The 16,654-nt window shown below is 45.0% G+C and overlaps 1 protein-coding gene across 1 annotated transcript in view; it reads right to left on the bottom strand.

The window, feature by feature from the left end:
• Positions 1-16,654, bottom strand: part of GATA5 (GATA binding protein 5) — a 47,373-nt gene that overhangs the window by 12,451 nt on the left and 18,268 nt on the right. The window contains exon 3 of the mRNA XM_087928667.1: positions 6,088-6,257. Coding sequence (XP_087784793.1) covers positions 6,088-6,257 — 170 coding nt within the window. The remainder of the gene's footprint in view (positions 1-6,087; positions 6,258-16,654) is intronic.

Genomic DNA, 16,654 nt, shown 5'->3' with positions numbered 1-16,654 from the left:
AAATTAAAGGTGAGTGGATTTCAACTCCCAGAATGCTCAGCAATGACCGTGCAGGCTGGAAAATTCTGGGAGTTGAAGTCCACATGTCTTAAGGCTTGAGGCCAAGGTTGAGAAAACTGCTCTAAAAAGGAGAGTTGTTAGATGCTTTTTGTTAGATCGGTTCTCAGGAAGACGCAAGACCAACAGTGAACATTCAGCTCTTTATTGTATTTAGATCAGTGCTAAAACCTTGGAGCCGCAGCAGCCCTTCATATAGGGCGGCATGCGGCTTGCTGGCCAATAACGGGCATTCGAATTCCCCGCGATCGGTTTGGCCAATCATGGGCGATCCGTCGTGACCCAATCACAGCCGGTCAGTCGGCCAATCGGGTTATGGTCCATGTGGACCAATCGGTTTGCAGGGTTTCAAGAATGTTAATATAGAACACCCCTCCCCCCTTGGTTCAGTCCTTATGTAGGGTGGTCACGTAGTCGCGCAAGTAGGTGGGGCGTTGTACCTGCCTAATTGACCTGCGCGGCTCAGTTGTTGTTGAATCTTTGACCGGTTCGGACAGGCTCCGCGTCGTTCTCAACTCCCTTGCTGGAACTGCCTGGAAGGGTGAGCCGGGCCTATGGCTGCAACTCCTACCCGGTCTACCCAGTTCAGTTGAGTTGTCGGCTCCGTCGTTCCCGCCTGGTCTTTCTGGGCTGGTGGAACTGGCTTGGCTGCTCCTTCTGGGTGAAGCCCCCGTCCCATCCTCTGCGTGGTCTCCTGGTGAGTATTGCTGGTTAATTTGTGGGTTTTTGGTGGGTGTTCCTGATTTTTCTGTTGCGGTTTCCCACCCTCCTCCAGTTTCTTTAGTGGTGTTTTCTGGCGGTGTTTATAGGCTGTCTGTGTTGGTGGCTAATCTTGACCTTAGTTGGTCGATATGCCTTTTCCAATTTCGCCCATCGTCTGTTTGCTGCCGGTATGATCGGGGGCCTGTTACCTGGGTTATTTTCGTGGGTACCCAGATAGGATCCCCCATGAAGTTTTTTGCGTAAACGGTGTCCCCTGTTTTAAATGCTCGGTGCCTGCTTGACGAGTCTGGGGGTTTCTCAGGGTTATATGTGGGGTGCAGCCTATCTAATTTGGACCGTAGTTTCCTGCCCATAAGTAGTTCTGCTGGGCTTTTGTTGGTTGTCATGTTGGGTGATATATGTGTATGAGTAGTAGTTTATTTATTTTTTCCTGTATATCCCCGGTTTCGATTTTTTGAATGGCTTTTTTTTGTGTATTGAACTATGCGTTCCGCCTGCCCATTCACTGCCAGATGAGCGGGCACTGTCAACGCATGCCATATCCTTTTTTCTGCCAGGAATTTCTCAAAGACTAGTGCGGTAAATTGCAGGCCGTTATCCGACACTAGTACGTCTGGCAGCCCGTGTGTGGCAAAGAGAGTCTTTTAATGATGGCTTCTGTGATTGTTGTTTTCATGTTGCTTACCTCCAGCCAATTGGAGTAAGCATCGATCAAGAACATGTGCCCTCTGGTCGGCCCGGCGAAGTCTATGTGAATCCTAGACCAGGGGCCCCTGGGGGTTTCCCATTCCAGGATTGGCGTGGCGCGGGGGGGGAGCTTGACCTGGTTTCTTGCCGCTGCGAGTTCTGTTTGCCGGTTCCGGAAGGGTTTTAAGGGTTTGAAGTGTTCGTCGCTGCTATTTTCCAGCCACCCTTTTTCAACCCAGCTCAAGACTCGCACCAGCCGCTTGTCTTTATTTGTTTCTCTGGCAATGTCTGGCACGGTCAGAGGTGAGTCAGGCAATGTCTCTATCTGCAGGGTTGTTGTTGTGGGTGCTGGGTTGTCCTCTTGGTCTGGTAGCGGGGAGAGGCTTAACGCATCTGCATGTGAAATGTTCTTGCCGGGTCGGTGCATTAGCCAGTAGCTGTAGGCGGCAAGGAACTCGGACCACCTTGTCATCCTAGGTGACAGGATGTTCGGGGCGGCCCTGTCCCCTGCCAGGATCCCTAGCAGCGGCTCGTGATCGGTGATGATAGAAAAGGTCCTACCGTAGAGGTACTCGTGCAATTTTTTGACGCCGGAGATGACTGCTAGGGCCTCCTTGTCTAGCTGGCTGTAGTTTCTCTCTGGCTTGGATAGTGTTCTCGAGAAGAAGGCAATGGGTGCCTCCTTTCCATCCGGTAGCGTGTGGCTGAGGATGGCCCCTATGCCAAAAGGTGATGCGTCACATGTGACGGCTAGCGGTAGAGTCTCGCTATACTGAATGAGAACTGCATCCGAGGTTAGTAGTTCCTTTGTGCGTTTGAAAGCGTTTTCCTCCTGCTTCCCCCAGGTCCAAATGGCTGTTTTATCCAACAGCCTATGCAAGGGTTCCGCCACGGTCGCCTTATGTGGGAGGAAAACATTGTAAAAGTTAATCAGTCCTAGAAAGGCTTGCAGTTCGGTTTTGTTTCTTGGTCTAGGGGCTTCCTTAATGGCTTTGAGTTTTTTGTCGGTGGGGTAGATTCCGTGCTTGTCAAGGAGGTAGCCCAGGAACTCAACCCTTTCGGTGCACAGTTGGCATTTTTCTTTTTTGACTTTTAGTCCAGAGTCTTTGAATTTTTGAAGCACCTCCCTCAGGCGGCTTTCCAGTTGGGTTTTATCAGTAGCCGCCACTAGCACGTCATCAAAGTAGGGCACCACCCCCTTGATTCCCTGAAGCAGCCTTTCCATTAAGCTCTGGAAAAACCCCGGTGCCACGCTGACTCCGAATTGGAGTCTGTTACATTTGAAGGCCCCCCCGGTTACAATAGTTTGTGCTTCCACCATTTCAGCATTGATCGGCAGTTGCTGGTACGCTTGAACCAGGTCGAGCTTTGCGAAGACCCGGCCTCCCCCCAGTGAGTGCAGAAGGTGCTGTACTACTGGGACAGGGTAGGCACTCTGCTGCAGCGCGTGGTTAAGGGTGGCCTTGTAGTCACCACAAATTCTTATTGACCCATCTGGTTTGATCGGGGTGACTATGGGCGTCTCCCACCAGGCATGGTCAATTGGCTCTAGAACCCCTTGCGCGATGAGCTTGTCTAATTGCTCATCGATCTTGGGTTTGAGCACGAATGGCACTCGCCCTGGTTTGAGGCGGATTGGGGCAATGCTAGGGTCTAGATTGAAGGAGATTGGGGACCCCCGGTACTTGCCTAGGTTGCCGTCAAAGACTTCTTAGAAGTCCCTTGCGAGCGCTCGGTAACGTGGTTGATGCCCGTCACCTCGATGCCTAGTGGCGCGAACCATTGTAGTCCCAGCAAGCTCGGGCGGTCTCTGTCCACGATGGTGAGTGGAAGCACCTCAGTCCGTCCCTTGAAGGTGATCTTGAAATGGCCGATTCCGACTACAGGGATGCGGTTTCCCTGATAGTCCTTCAGGATTAGTTTTCGGCTCTGCAGCTCGCGTCGGTGGAGGGTAGGCACCAGGCGCTTGATTGTGCACCAGGAAACCATGGAGAGATAGGACCCGGAATCCACCTCCATCTCACATGGTTGATCCTCAATGCCTACCTCCACATACACCTTCTGGGCGTCGATGGTCGAGGAGTGACCAATGACGACCGTCTGATGTGCCTCCTCTCTTGGCTGTGCCTCGCTGAGCCGCCTGCTCCGGCTTTCTTGGCTCCAGCGACTCTCGGTATGGAGGTCCTTGGTCCTGGGGTGTGTGTGTGTGTGTGTGCAGTCTCGTCGCTGGGGGCTGCCGGCTCGACGCCGGGGGCTGTAGTTCCACTTGTTCCGGCACACCTTGGCAATGTGCCCCCGCTTGTCGCAATGCCGGCAGATGGCATCCAGGAAGCGGCATTCCGAGCGGGGGTGATCGCCTCCGCAGCCGGCACACTGGAACCTTGACTTACGTCCGCTTAGTTCCCGCCGCTCGCGTGCTGCCTGGTGTCTGTGGATTTCTTCTTCCTCGTCCTTGGTGTCGGAGAGGGAGTCGACGCTGCCATGGTGGGTGGCGGTGGTTGTCCGGTGGCTGGTTTCCATGTGCTTCTCTGAAATTGGGGTTGTCTCGATGGCCGCTGGCCGGTCCGCTGCGTTTGTCTGCCTCATCCGTGCCACCAACTTTCGGGCTGCCTCGGCTGCCATTGCCTCAGCGATGGTGTCGGCGAGGGAGATGTCGCCCTTGGCTATCGTCCGGCTCTGTAGAACGGGGTCCCTGAGTCCGAGGACGACTCGGTCTCGCAGGGCTTCGTCCATGTTGGTGAACCCACACAGACCCCCGAGGTCCCTCAGCGCCGCCACGAAGTCACTGATGCTCTCGTTCTCATGCTGGTCTCGTCGGTAGAAATCGTGCCTTCGGATGAGGGTGGGCACGGTAGGGGTGTAGTGGTTTCGTAGGATGGGTTCGAGGTCGGCCCAGTCCATCTCTTTTACATCGGCAGGCTTGGCTAGGGCTTTTGCCATCTTGAAGACCGCAGGCCCGCAGTATGTTAAGAACACGGCCCTTTTTTTCTGCCCGTTGGCATCCTTGAGGTTGCTGCATTCCAGAAACATCTGGAACCGGTCGGTGTAGGATTCCCAATCCTCAGCAGCTGGGTTGAAGGGTGCGGGTGGCAAGGTACTGCTGGCCATTCTGCAGGTTATGTTGCGCTGCTCGCCACATGCTCGGTTGGTTTCTTGTCTCACGATCCCATCCTCCTCGCCAGTGTTAGATCGGGTAGATCGGTTCTCAGGAAGATGCGAGACCAACAGTGAACATTCAGCTCTTTATTGTATTTAGATCAGTGCTAAAACCTTGGAGCTGCGGCAGCCCTTCATATAGGGCGGCATGCGGCTCACCGGCCAATGACAGGCATTTGAATTCCCCGCGATTGGTTTGGCCAATCGCGGGCGATCCGTCATGACCCAATCACAGCCGGTCAGTCGGCCAATCGGGTTATGGTCCATGTGGACTAATCGGTTTGCAGGGTTTCAAGAATGTTAATATAGAACACTTTTCATCTGACTGGGCAGGATCAGCTGTTTCCTTACTACAGAGGTCTCCAAACTTGGCAACTTTAGGACTTGTGGACTTCAACTCCCAGAAGTCCACAAGTCTTAAAATTGCCAAGTTTGGGGGGGCCCTGACTTATTATTTCAAGAGTTCAACTTCCAAGCTTGTAAGTCCCAATTTTGCCTCTCAGACTGACAAGTGTCATGGCAGTGAAACACAGGTTAGAGATCCCAAAGGTGTGTTTTTTTCCAAGAGACAACCTGGCTTTCTGTTTTTTTTTTTCCTGGAAAACATTTCACTTCTCATCCAAGAAGCTTCTTCAGCTCTGACAGGATGGTGGGGAATGGAAGGATTTATTATACTCCTTGCAGACAGCTGGTCATTTGCATTCTTTAGAGCAGGGTTGTCCAACCTTGGCAACTTTAAGACTTGTGGACTTCAACTCCCAGAATTCCTCAGCTAGTGCAGGGTGTCCAACCTTGGCAACTTTAAGACTTGTGGACTTCAACTCCCAGAATTCCTCAGCTAGTGCAGGGGTGTCCAACCTTGGCAACTTTAAGACTTGTGGACTTCAACTCCCAGAATTCCTCAGCTAGTGCAGGGGTGTCCAACCTTGGCAACTTTAAGACTTGTGGACTTCAACTCCCAGAATTCCTCAGCTAGTGCAGGGTGTCCCCTTGGCAACTTTAGACTTGTGGACTTCAACTCCCAGAATTCCTCAGCCAGCTGGCTGAGGAATTCTGGGAGTTAAGTCCACAAGTCTTAAAGTTGCAAGGTTGACACCCTGCTTTAGAGAGAGATACTGAGGCCACCTGGAGGTTTTATCTGGGTCCTCAGGAACACCTGAGTTGGTGCAAATGGGTGTGGAGCCTTCCTGCAACCGCTGAAAGGACTGTGCTGTACACACAGTCCTTTTCAACAGTTCCGTTCCATTCCTTACCATCCAATCACAGCTGAAGAAGCTTCTTGGATGAGAAGTGAAATGTCTTCAAAGAAAAACAAAAAACAGAAGTCCAGTTGCCTCTTGAAAAAAGCACCATGACCTGGATGGTTAAGATATGTTAAGACATGTTAAGAGATACTATCAGTGAGTGAGGCGGGTCTTTAAAAATTCCATGAAAAGCAACAACTCAAACACGAGTCAGTCTTACCAGTCGTTTCTGTGGCTTGATGAGCGGTCTGTTGGTCCCGTTCAGTTTGTGATAGAGGCCACAGGCGTTGCACAGATAATGCCCCGTGCCATCTTTCCTCCATAACGGGGTGGACAGGGCCCCACAGTTCACACACTCTCGGCTATCCCCAGGGAATTCCTCCAGGAACTCTGAAATGAGGTAGGGGGGGAAAAAAAGAGAATTGTGAGAATTGAACTTTGGGTGGAATCAAGGCAGCCCTTCAAGGAAAACCCAACAAGGAAGCCAAGATTATGAGTGCAGTTAGAATGCTGACAGGTGAGAACAATTAATCAGTGGAAAGATTAATTGCCTCCAGAACAGAGGTGGTATTCGGCAGGTTCTGACCAGTTCTGGAGAACCGGTAGCAGAAATTTTAAGTAGTTTGGAGAACTGGCAAATGCCACCTCTGACTGGCTTCACCCCATCTCTTCTCTGCCTCCCGTTGAGTCCCAGCTGATTGGCTGGATCTTCTTTGGTTGCCCTGCACAGGAGAACGGAGCTGGAAAGCAGGTCAGTGGGGTGGGGAGGGAGTGGGGATTTTGCAGTATCCTTCCCCTGCCACGCCCACCAAGCCACATCCACCAAACCACACCATGCCTACCAAGCCACGCCCACAGAACCGGTAGTAAAACATTTTGAATCCCACCACTGCTCCAGAAGTTGTTAATGCTTCGATACTGGAAGTTTTTAAGAAGAAATTGGGCTACCATTTTTCCGAAACGTTTTCTGATCAGGGGACTGGGCAGAGGACTGGACTAGAAGACCTCCGAGGTCCCTTCCAACTCTGTTATTCTGTTAATGCTAATATAGTCCTTGACTTACAACACTTCGTCTGGTGACTCTTCAAAAAAGTGACTTATGACCATTTTTCACACAACCGTTACAGCATCCCCATAGTCATGTGATTAAAATTCAGACCAGAGGTGGTATTCGGCAGGTTCTGACCAGTTCTGGAGAACCGGTAGCAGAAATTTTGAGTAGTTCGGAGAACTGGCCAATTCCACCTCTGACTGGCCCCACCAACCCCATCTCTTCTCTGCCACCCCAGTCCCAGCTGATCGGCTGGGTCTTCTTTGGTTGCCCTGCACAGGAGAACGGAGCTGGAAAGCAGGTTAGTGGATTGGGAAGGGAATGGAGATTTTACAGTAACCTTTTAAAATTCTCCATCCGATTTGAGGAGAGAGAAAAAGTGGGAACGAATTCTCCAAGCAAAGGAGAAAATATCCCCTTTTTTTGTTCTTTTGAAATGCTACAGTAATATCACTACTAAAAAAAGTCCCTATCAGAAAAAAAAAATGGGCACACCTCTAGAGAGATATTTTTAAAAAGATGTTCATCTAGACCAGAAGTGGGGAATCATGGCCCCTTTATGACTTCTGGACTTCAACTCCCAGAATTCAAATTCAAATTCTGGGAGTTGAAGTCCACAAGTCATAATAGAATAGATAGAAGTCTTTATTGGCCAAGTGTGATTGGACACACAAGGAAGTTGTTCACCACACCGATCTAGACTAAATGTTCCTCAAACTTGGCCACTTGAAATGTGTGGACTTCAACTCCAAGAATTCTCCTGTCAACGGTTGACTGGAGAATTCTGGAAATTGAAGTCCATACATCTTCAAGTGGTCAGCGTTTGAGAAATATTGATCTCAACAGTACAGTCAAAAGATGAACAGATGCATTGATATAGATCAATATTGATCTACATCTATGGACCATCTCTAGTTAAATAAATAAGAGTCAAAAACTTCATGCACCATCTTGAGAAGATTGCTCCAATTATCTCTTCATTAAAAAGCGAAATTTGAAAGTGAATTCTCCATCATTGCACTGAATCCCGAGGTTTATATTTGTTTATTTTTAGGCAAGGTAATATTTCAGTCTGCCTCAGTCTTCCAGCACACACAATGGTTCCAAAATCTATGTGGCCATTTATCTGATGCAGATAGAGGTAAGTCCTCGACTTAAAACCATTCATTTAGCAACTGTTCAAAGTTATAATGTCACTTTAAAAGAGTTGGCGATTGAACAGGATCAGGATAACCATCTGTTTTGGTTCTGCAACCCAACAGGACAGACACAGGCTTCAGAGAGTAATTAGGACTGCAGAAAAAACAATGGCTGCCAGCCTGCCTTCAGTTGAGGACCTGTATACTGCACAAGTCAAAAAGAGGGCCGTGAAAATATTTACAGACCCCTCACATCCTGGACATAAACCGTTTGAACTCCTTCCCTCAAAATGACGCTATACAGCACTGCACACCACAACAACTAGACACAAGGACAGTTTTCCCCCCCGAAAACCATCACTCTGCTAAACAAATAATTCCCTCAACACTGTTCAACTATTTACAAAGTGAACACTACTATTACTCCTAATCAGTGGTGGGATTCAGCCAGTTCGTACCAGTTCGGGAGGACCAGTTGTTAACTTTCTGAGCAGTTTGGTGAATTGGCTGTTGGAAGAAATCATTAGGACAGAGAACCGGTTGTTAAATTATTTGAATCCCACCACTGCTCCTTATCACCCATCCCCTCCCACTTGTGACTGTAGGACTGTAATTTTGTCGCTTGTATCATGATTTATATTGACTGTTTCCTAGTATGATTTGTTTGCTTATTGTACCCTATGACTACCATTAAATGTTGTACCTTATGATTCTTCACTCTTGACGAATGCATCTTTTCTTTTATGTACACAGAGTATTTGCACCAAGACAAATTCCTTGTGTGTCCCAATCACACGTGGCCAATAAAGAATTCTATTCTATTCTATTCTATTCTATTCTATTCTATTCTATTCTATTCTATTCTATTCTATTCTATTCTATTCTACTCTACTCTACTCTACTCTACTCTACTCTACCCTACTCTACATTTCTATTCTACTCTACCCTACTCTCCTCTCCTCTCCTCTCCTCTACATTTCTATTCTATATTTTTATTCTATTCTATATTTCTATTCCATTCCATTCCATTGGTGTTAAAATACAAAATGAAAAAGTCTCTAGATCTCCTTTGAATTGAATTCACAAAGAACTTTGCCTCTGTCTATCCCCTTGTGGATTTCTGAATCCACAGATGTGGCCGGCATCATTGTGGTCCTCGACTTACATTGTAAGTCCTCGACATCATTGTAGTCTTCGAGTCTTCATTTAGTGACCATGCAAAGTTACAACAGAACTGAAAAAAGTGACTTATGACTGTTTTTAAACGCTTACAACTATTGCAGCGTCCCCAAAGTCACATGAACAAAATCCAGGCTCTTGGCAACTGACTCATACTGATAATGTGTCCCAGGTGATCAACTTTTGCGACCTTCTGACAAGCAAATGGGGAAGTCAAATTCACTTCACTGCTGCATTGCTAACTGAACAACTGCAGTGATTGACTTTAACAACCGGGGCAAGCAAAGTTACAAAATGGGGCAAAACTTGTTCAACAACTTTCTCACTTGGTAACAAAAAGCCACATTGTGGTCGGAAGTCGAGGACTACCTGTGTATAATGCAACATGTGCCCCCAAGATATTCACAATGTAAATAGACTTACAACAGTTCACTTAGTGACCATTTGAAGTTACAACGGCACTGAAAAATATGACTTATGACCATTTTTCACACTTATGACCATTGCAGCATCCCCGTGGTCACGTGATCAGAATTCAGATGTTTCACCAACTTAGAACACAGAAAATTTACAATTTAAAGGCAAAAACGTCCATTACAAACAATGGATTCACTTAAAGATGCCTGTGGTCGATTTAACAGTTCCTGCCAAAAAGGTTGTGAAATTGGATATGCGCACTTGGATGACTCGCTTAACAACTGACAGAATTTACAACCGTTATTTCCAGCACAATTTGACCTTATTTATGACCAAGGTTCACAATTATGGTCATAGGTTTCTGCCTTTGACTTAAAGAATTCTGAAGAGTTTCCTCAACCAAGCTCATGTTGGAAACAGAAACCCTTGCAATCGTCTAATTGTTACAAATTATTTTACAATTTGGGTCTTTTCTAGAAATAATAATTGTTTCTTGGCTCTCTTCATTTCCTGGATAATCAGGATTTCAAACAAGCAATTATCCAGGTTCCATAAAATCATAAATACCTATTTGTCACAGACAGGTGGTAGCATATAGAAGACAAACTTCTTTTAAACAACCACAAATCTCTAAAAACAAACAAAGCTTATATACTCTTCCTCAATGATTTTGACAAGACCAAATTCATCAACCTTAAAGAGTTTAAGATCAGGACGTAGAAAATAAAACAAGATTGTAATTGGGTTTTATTTTGTGGATTATTAATGTTGTAAGCTACCCGGAGTGATTTCTGTGTGAGTTGAACAACCATATAAATCTATATAACAAAAATAAATCAGTACCAATAAAGGAGAATTTTTGTAGCTTGAGGCTGAAATGAGGGGTCTTTTGTTGCTCTCTGAGCTTGGTTATTTTCTTGCAGATATCTCATTACCCAAATATTGATGATGTTACCTAGTTTGGTTAATGAAACGTTTGCAAGAAAACAACTAAGAAAGCATCAAAGATGCCTCAAATAAATAAACATTCCTTCTTAGTCTGTTACTTCCCACTTTTAGGAGGTACATTAGCTTATTTATTTTTTTCCTCCTTTCAACCTATTCTTTGCAGGAGTTCCCCTTGCTTAACTCCTCTTCTTTTTCTTCTAAAGCCCCGCAATAATAATTGTCTCGTCTATGCAATGCCAGAAACCAATGGCTGTTGATTTCTCTGTGGAGGCACAGAGGATGCCTTACTTAAAAACTTTTTAACACACGCCTCCTCCAAACAACACCCCCCCCCCGCATGCTTTTTAATGCAGTTTGCAAGGGCCGGGTGACACGCAGCCCAGCTTGGTTGTAAAAATAAATGATCGAGATGATGTTATTGTAAGTTGATAAAAGGGGAGGAGGAGAGGGAGGATGAAGAGACTTCCCTGATTTCAATCAAACCATGTTGCTTGTTGACTGCTGGCGACAGGCAGACTGGACCAGGCCTGCTGGAATGTCTTGGCTGATGGAGAAAGTCCGTGTAGACTGAACTCTGCGTATCAATCACTCCGACAGCCTAGGCCTGACAAATGACAGACTCTCTACAGAAGTCTCTCTCTCTCTCTCTCTCTCTCTCCCTCTTTGTGTGTGTGTGTGTAATGGAGAAGGGTGAGAAGTCACCTTTCCCCAATCCATTCTACAGCGTTACCTCTACCAAATCCTGACTTAAAGGCAAGATAAAGAAGAGGAAGGGGTCAACTCGTCTATGGAGATTCTCAGGTCATGGTTTGTCCCAAAGGAGCTTTTTTTTCAAGAGGCAATTGGACTTTGTGGACTTCTTTTTTCTTCTTCTTTGAAGAAGTTTTTCTTCTCATCCAAGGAGCTTGAAGAAGCTTCTCATCCAAGGAGCTTGAAGAAGCTTCTCATCCAAGGAGCTGGAAGAAGCCTCTTGGATGAGAAGCAAAACGTCTTCAAAGAAAAACCACAAAAATCAGGAAGTCCAGCTGCCTCTTGAAAAAAAGGACCTTTGGGACAGTGGGGGGTCAACTTATTTCCCAAAGCAGCAAACAATGGATGGACACTGACCAAGGAGAGAAGCAACCTGGAATTAAGGAGAAATTTCCTTGACAGTGAGAACAATTCAATGGAACAGCTTGCCTTCAGATGGTGTGGGTGCTTCATCAGTGGAAGTTTTTTAAGAAAAGACTGGACAGCCACTTGACTGAAATGGGGGTAGTAGGGTCTCCCGCTTGAGCAGGGGGTTGGACTAGAAGACCTCCAAAGGTCCCTAACAGCTCTATTCTATTCTAGTCATTCTTTATTGTCTATTAAAACAGGGTCTCCAACCTTGCAACTTTAAGACGTGTGGACTTCAATTCCCAGAGTTCTTTGCAAAGCTGGCTGAGGAATTCTGGGACTGGAAGCCCACAGATCTTAAAAGTTGCCACAGTTGGAGACCCATGTACTAGAATAAGCCCTGGGCAATGGTTTGGGGTTACAGCTGACCTATTGTCCTTGGTGGGACCATCAGTGCCATGTTGATTCATCCAGAAAGCTTATTTGGAATTGACAGAAGAGAAATGGCTTTGCTTCGCTTTCCATCCAAATGGATGGATATCCCAGGATCAACAGAGCAATTGGGTAAACAACCAAAATACTAAGCTAGTCAACAATCTGTTGCGCAGGGAGTTAAAGAAGGGATGGCCATCACCTGCTTCCAGGTGACCTGAGAGGGTATGAGACATATTCCAAGGAAACCCCTCCCCCCCCACAAATATGGCTGACAATAATAGCAGCTGGAAGCTGCCAATTTGTCATCAACGCTGTGAGTTATAGGCCACCTCTTCACAATCCTGATGGGAACTAAAACAGAGCAGTCCAGAGAAACTCACTTCTGATCAAGAGGAAAGCTGTGAAAATTTACCATCCATGAAAGTATGGGTATGCCTTAAGCAAGTCATTGGGTTCAAAATATTTAATTCCAATGTGATGGATTGGAATGGAATAGAATAGAATAGAATAGAATGGAATGGAATGGAATGGAATGGAATGGAATAGAATAGAATAGAATAGAATAGAATAGAATAGAATAGAATAGAATAGAATAGAATAGAATAGACCTTTATTGTCATTGCATTCCACAAATACAATGAAATTTGAAAGCTACTCCGGTACTGTGCCCCAAACACCACATCACAATCACTCTACAGAGTATTTAAAAATTAAAATAATTATAATAATAATAGGACTGAATCACAAATGCACCTTTTGATTCAAGACAATTACCGCCTTGAAAAGGAAACTGTTTCTCAATCTATTAGTCCTCATTTTAAGACACCTATAACGCCTTCCTGATGGTAACAGTTTGAAAAATGAATGTCCAGGATGAAAACGGTCTGTAGAGATTTTTAGTGCTCTAGAGAGGAGTCTGGTCTTCGCAATCTCTTCCAAAGAAGAAAGAGAGCAACTGATGATTTTTAATGATGATTTGACCAAAGCTGCCAATTCAGATTTCCCAACCAGTTTTCCAAATTGTTTCAGAAAGTTTTACTTTGACTCGGTGGGATTATCCACACGCACGAGAGCACTTTTCTCAAATCAATCCCAAACATATATACAAGTCATTCTTGACTTACAACAGTTCATTTAGTGACCGTTCAGACCGTTCACAGTGGCAAATGTCTCACTTAACAACAGAAATTTTGGGCTTAATTGTGGTCGTAAGTTGAGGACGGCCTATATTGATTCTCTGAATCAAAACTTCAAATCTCCCGGAAAATCCAGATATGGGGCAACTTGCATCAGCCTAGAAAGTCACCACAATTGACTGCATTCTGTGACACCACATTTGCGTGGCTCAATGTGGCACAACAAGGGCAAAGGAAGAATGATAAAAAGTGTTCCAATGTCTAAGGAGCTGCCCCAAAGAAGAGGGGATCAATTTATTCTCCAAGCCCCAGAGGGCAGGACAAGAAGCAATAGGCGGAAACTAATCAAGGAGAGACCCAACCTAGAACTAAGGGGAAAATTTTCTGACAGTGAGAACAATCAACCCATGGAACAGTAAGTTGCCTTCAGAAGTTGTGGGAGCTTCACCATTGGAGGCTTTCAAGAAGAGACTGGACAGCAATCAGTCAGAAATGGCGTAGGGTCTCCTCTTTGAGCAGGGGGTTGGACTAGAAGACCTCCAAGCTCCCTTCCAACTCTGAGAGATGAAAAGGGCATAATTTTGTCAGGGTTGAATCCTGCTCTTAAATTGGAAAGCTGCTGATATTGCACATAGAATACTGAATAGAATACTGAATAGAATAGAATAGAATAGAATAGAATAGAATAGAATAGAATAGAATAGAATAGAATAGAATAGAATAGAATTCTTTATTGGCCTAGTGTGATTGGACACACAAGGAATTTGTCTTTGGTGCATAGGCTCTCACTGTACATAAAGAAAAAATAAAATACATTCATCAGGAATCATAAGATACAACATTTAGTGATAGTCATAGCTTACTAAAAAACAATCAAATCATACTAGGAAAACAAATGAAACAATATAAATTGTAAAGATAAAAGCAACATGGTTTTAGTCATAAGTGTAACTTTTTTGTTATGGTTATATAGTCCCATGCAACTTTGTGTGAGTGGAACACAGAAGGCAACCTCTTCTACGCGTCCTGCCAAATAAACCCAAGGTTATACCAAGGACACGCCCTACAGCAACACCAGGGAGGTGGTGGCAACCGAGAAGGAGAGCAGATGGAAGGGAGGCAGGAACTTTGGAAAACCAATCCATCACTGCCACCAGGACAGCAGCAACATGTTTTTTGCAAAACAGCTTTGTGCCAAGGAAAACACAAGCCTTGTGCCATTTTTAGAGCTTACTGAAGGATGATTTCTGTTGGAAGGGGTTAAGTGCTGGCCCTGAATACTCCATTTGACCCCGGCTTGCCCCCGTAACATTGCAAATTGAGGGGGGGGGGCGCAGAAAATCCAAGGCATTCTGGTCAATTTCAATTACTGACCCACCGTAAGGAGTGCCAGTTTGTTCTAGCAGTTAAGACACCAGGGTAGAAGCCAGGAGACTATGAGTTGTGTAGTCCTGCCTTAGGCATGAAAGCCAGCTGGGGTTTTTTTTGGACCAATCACCAGGAGACTGGGAGTCCTAGTCCTTTTCTTCGGCATAAAAAGTTGACTGGGCCAGTTCCGCTCTCTCAGGCCTAGTCACCTCACAAAGTTGTTGTTGTGAAGAAAAATAGGAAGAGAAAGGAAAATTATGTGAAAAATAATAAAGGAAGGAAGGGGGGGAGGAATGGAAAGGAAAAAGAAAGGAAAAGAAAGGAAAGGAAAGGAAGAAAGGAAAGAAAGAAAGAAAGAAAGAAAGAAAGAAAGAAAGAAAGAAAGAAAGAAAGAAAGAAAGAAAGGGAGGGAGGGAGGGAGGGAGGGAGGGAGGGAGGGAGGGAGGGAGGGAAAGGAAAAGGAAAAGGAAAAGGAAGGACCGGAAAGGAATAGAAAGGACTGGAAAGGAAGAAAGGAAAGGAAGGAAAGAAAGAGAAAGAAAGAAAGAAAGAAAGAAAGAAAGAAAGAAAGAAAGAAAGAAAGAAAGAAAGAAAGAAAGAAAGAAAGAAAGAGAAAGGAAAAGAAAGGACAAGAAAGGAAAGAAAAGAAAGAAAGAAAGAAAGAAAGAAAGAAAGAAAGAAAGAAAGAAAGAAAGAAAGAAAAAAGGAAAAAAGGAAAAAAGAAAGAAAGGGAAAGGGAAAGGAAGGAAAAGGAAAGGAAAAAAGGAAAGGAAAGGACTGGAAAGGAAAAAAGAAAGAAAGAAAGAAAGAAAGAAAGAAAGAAAGAAAGAAAGAAAGAAAGAAAGAAAGAAAGAAAGAAAGAAAGAAAAGGAGCAGCAGGTCCATCATCCCAGCATCATCTATCTACGCTGAGGGTCAGCACGATGCAATGGTAGTACAGGTAGTCCTTGACTTGCAACCATTCATTTAGTGACCATTTGAAGTTACAACAGCACTGAAAATTGTGGCACGACCATTTTTCACACTTATGACCGTTGTAGCAGTATCCCTGTGGTCACATGATCAAAATTCAGATGCTTGACAACTGGCTCATATTTATGACGGTTGCAGTGTCCCGGGTGGGTCAGGTGATCCCCTTTTGCGACCTTTGGACAAGCAAAGTCGATGGGGAAGCCAGATTCACTTTAACAACCCAGTTACTAACTTCTGAACTGCAGTGATTCACTTAACAACTGTGCTACTAATTTAACCAATGGCAGTGATTCACTTCACAACTGTGGCAAGAAAGGTCCTAAAATGGCGCAAGCCATTTCGCTTAGTGAAGTATTGGGATCAATTGTGGCCATAAATCAAGGACTACTTATAGAATTGGATCCAGTGGTCTGTCCAATTTCCCACTCAAGGCAGCGTCCATGGAGCGATTCTTCAGCTCACTGCTCCCAGTACAGCCAGTGCTGCATGATGATTGTCTCAGGGATAAAATGAGAGAGAGAAAGTCCTATGGAGGCTGCCTTGAACTTCCAGAGAAAAGGCCAGATAAAAATGCAACGAAGAAATAAATATCTCCTAGTGCTCCATTCGCAAAAGCACTGCAGCCAACATGATACTAACCGGGATTGTATGCTTAGCTTTGATATGAATGAGCATAAATGCTTAAATAAAAGGGCAGATATATACTAAATGTTGCACCTGATGATTCTTGACTCTTGATGGATGCATCTTTTCTTTTATGTACACTGAGAGCATTTGCACAAAGACAAGTTCTGTTCGGTTCTATTCTATTCTATTCTATTCTATCCTATCCTATCCTATCCTATCCTACCCTACCCTATTCTACTCCATTGCACTCCATATTTTCTATTCTATTCTATTCTATTCTATTCTATTCTATTCTATTCCATTCCATTCCATTCCATTCCATTCCACTCCACTTCACATTTTCTATTCTGTTCTGTTCTGTTCTGTTCTGCTCTATTCTATTCTATTCTATTCTATTCTATTCTATTCTATTCTATT

The sequence above is a fragment of the Pseudonaja textilis genome, chromosome 3 (assembly GCF_049901715.1).
Source record: "Pseudonaja textilis isolate UNSWEBS1 chromosome 3, rPseTex1.2, whole genome shotgun sequence".
Taxonomy (NCBI): domain Eukaryota; kingdom Metazoa; phylum Chordata; class Lepidosauria; order Squamata; family Elapidae; genus Pseudonaja; species Pseudonaja textilis.
This window is presented reverse-complemented; position numbering and strand designations above follow the sequence as displayed.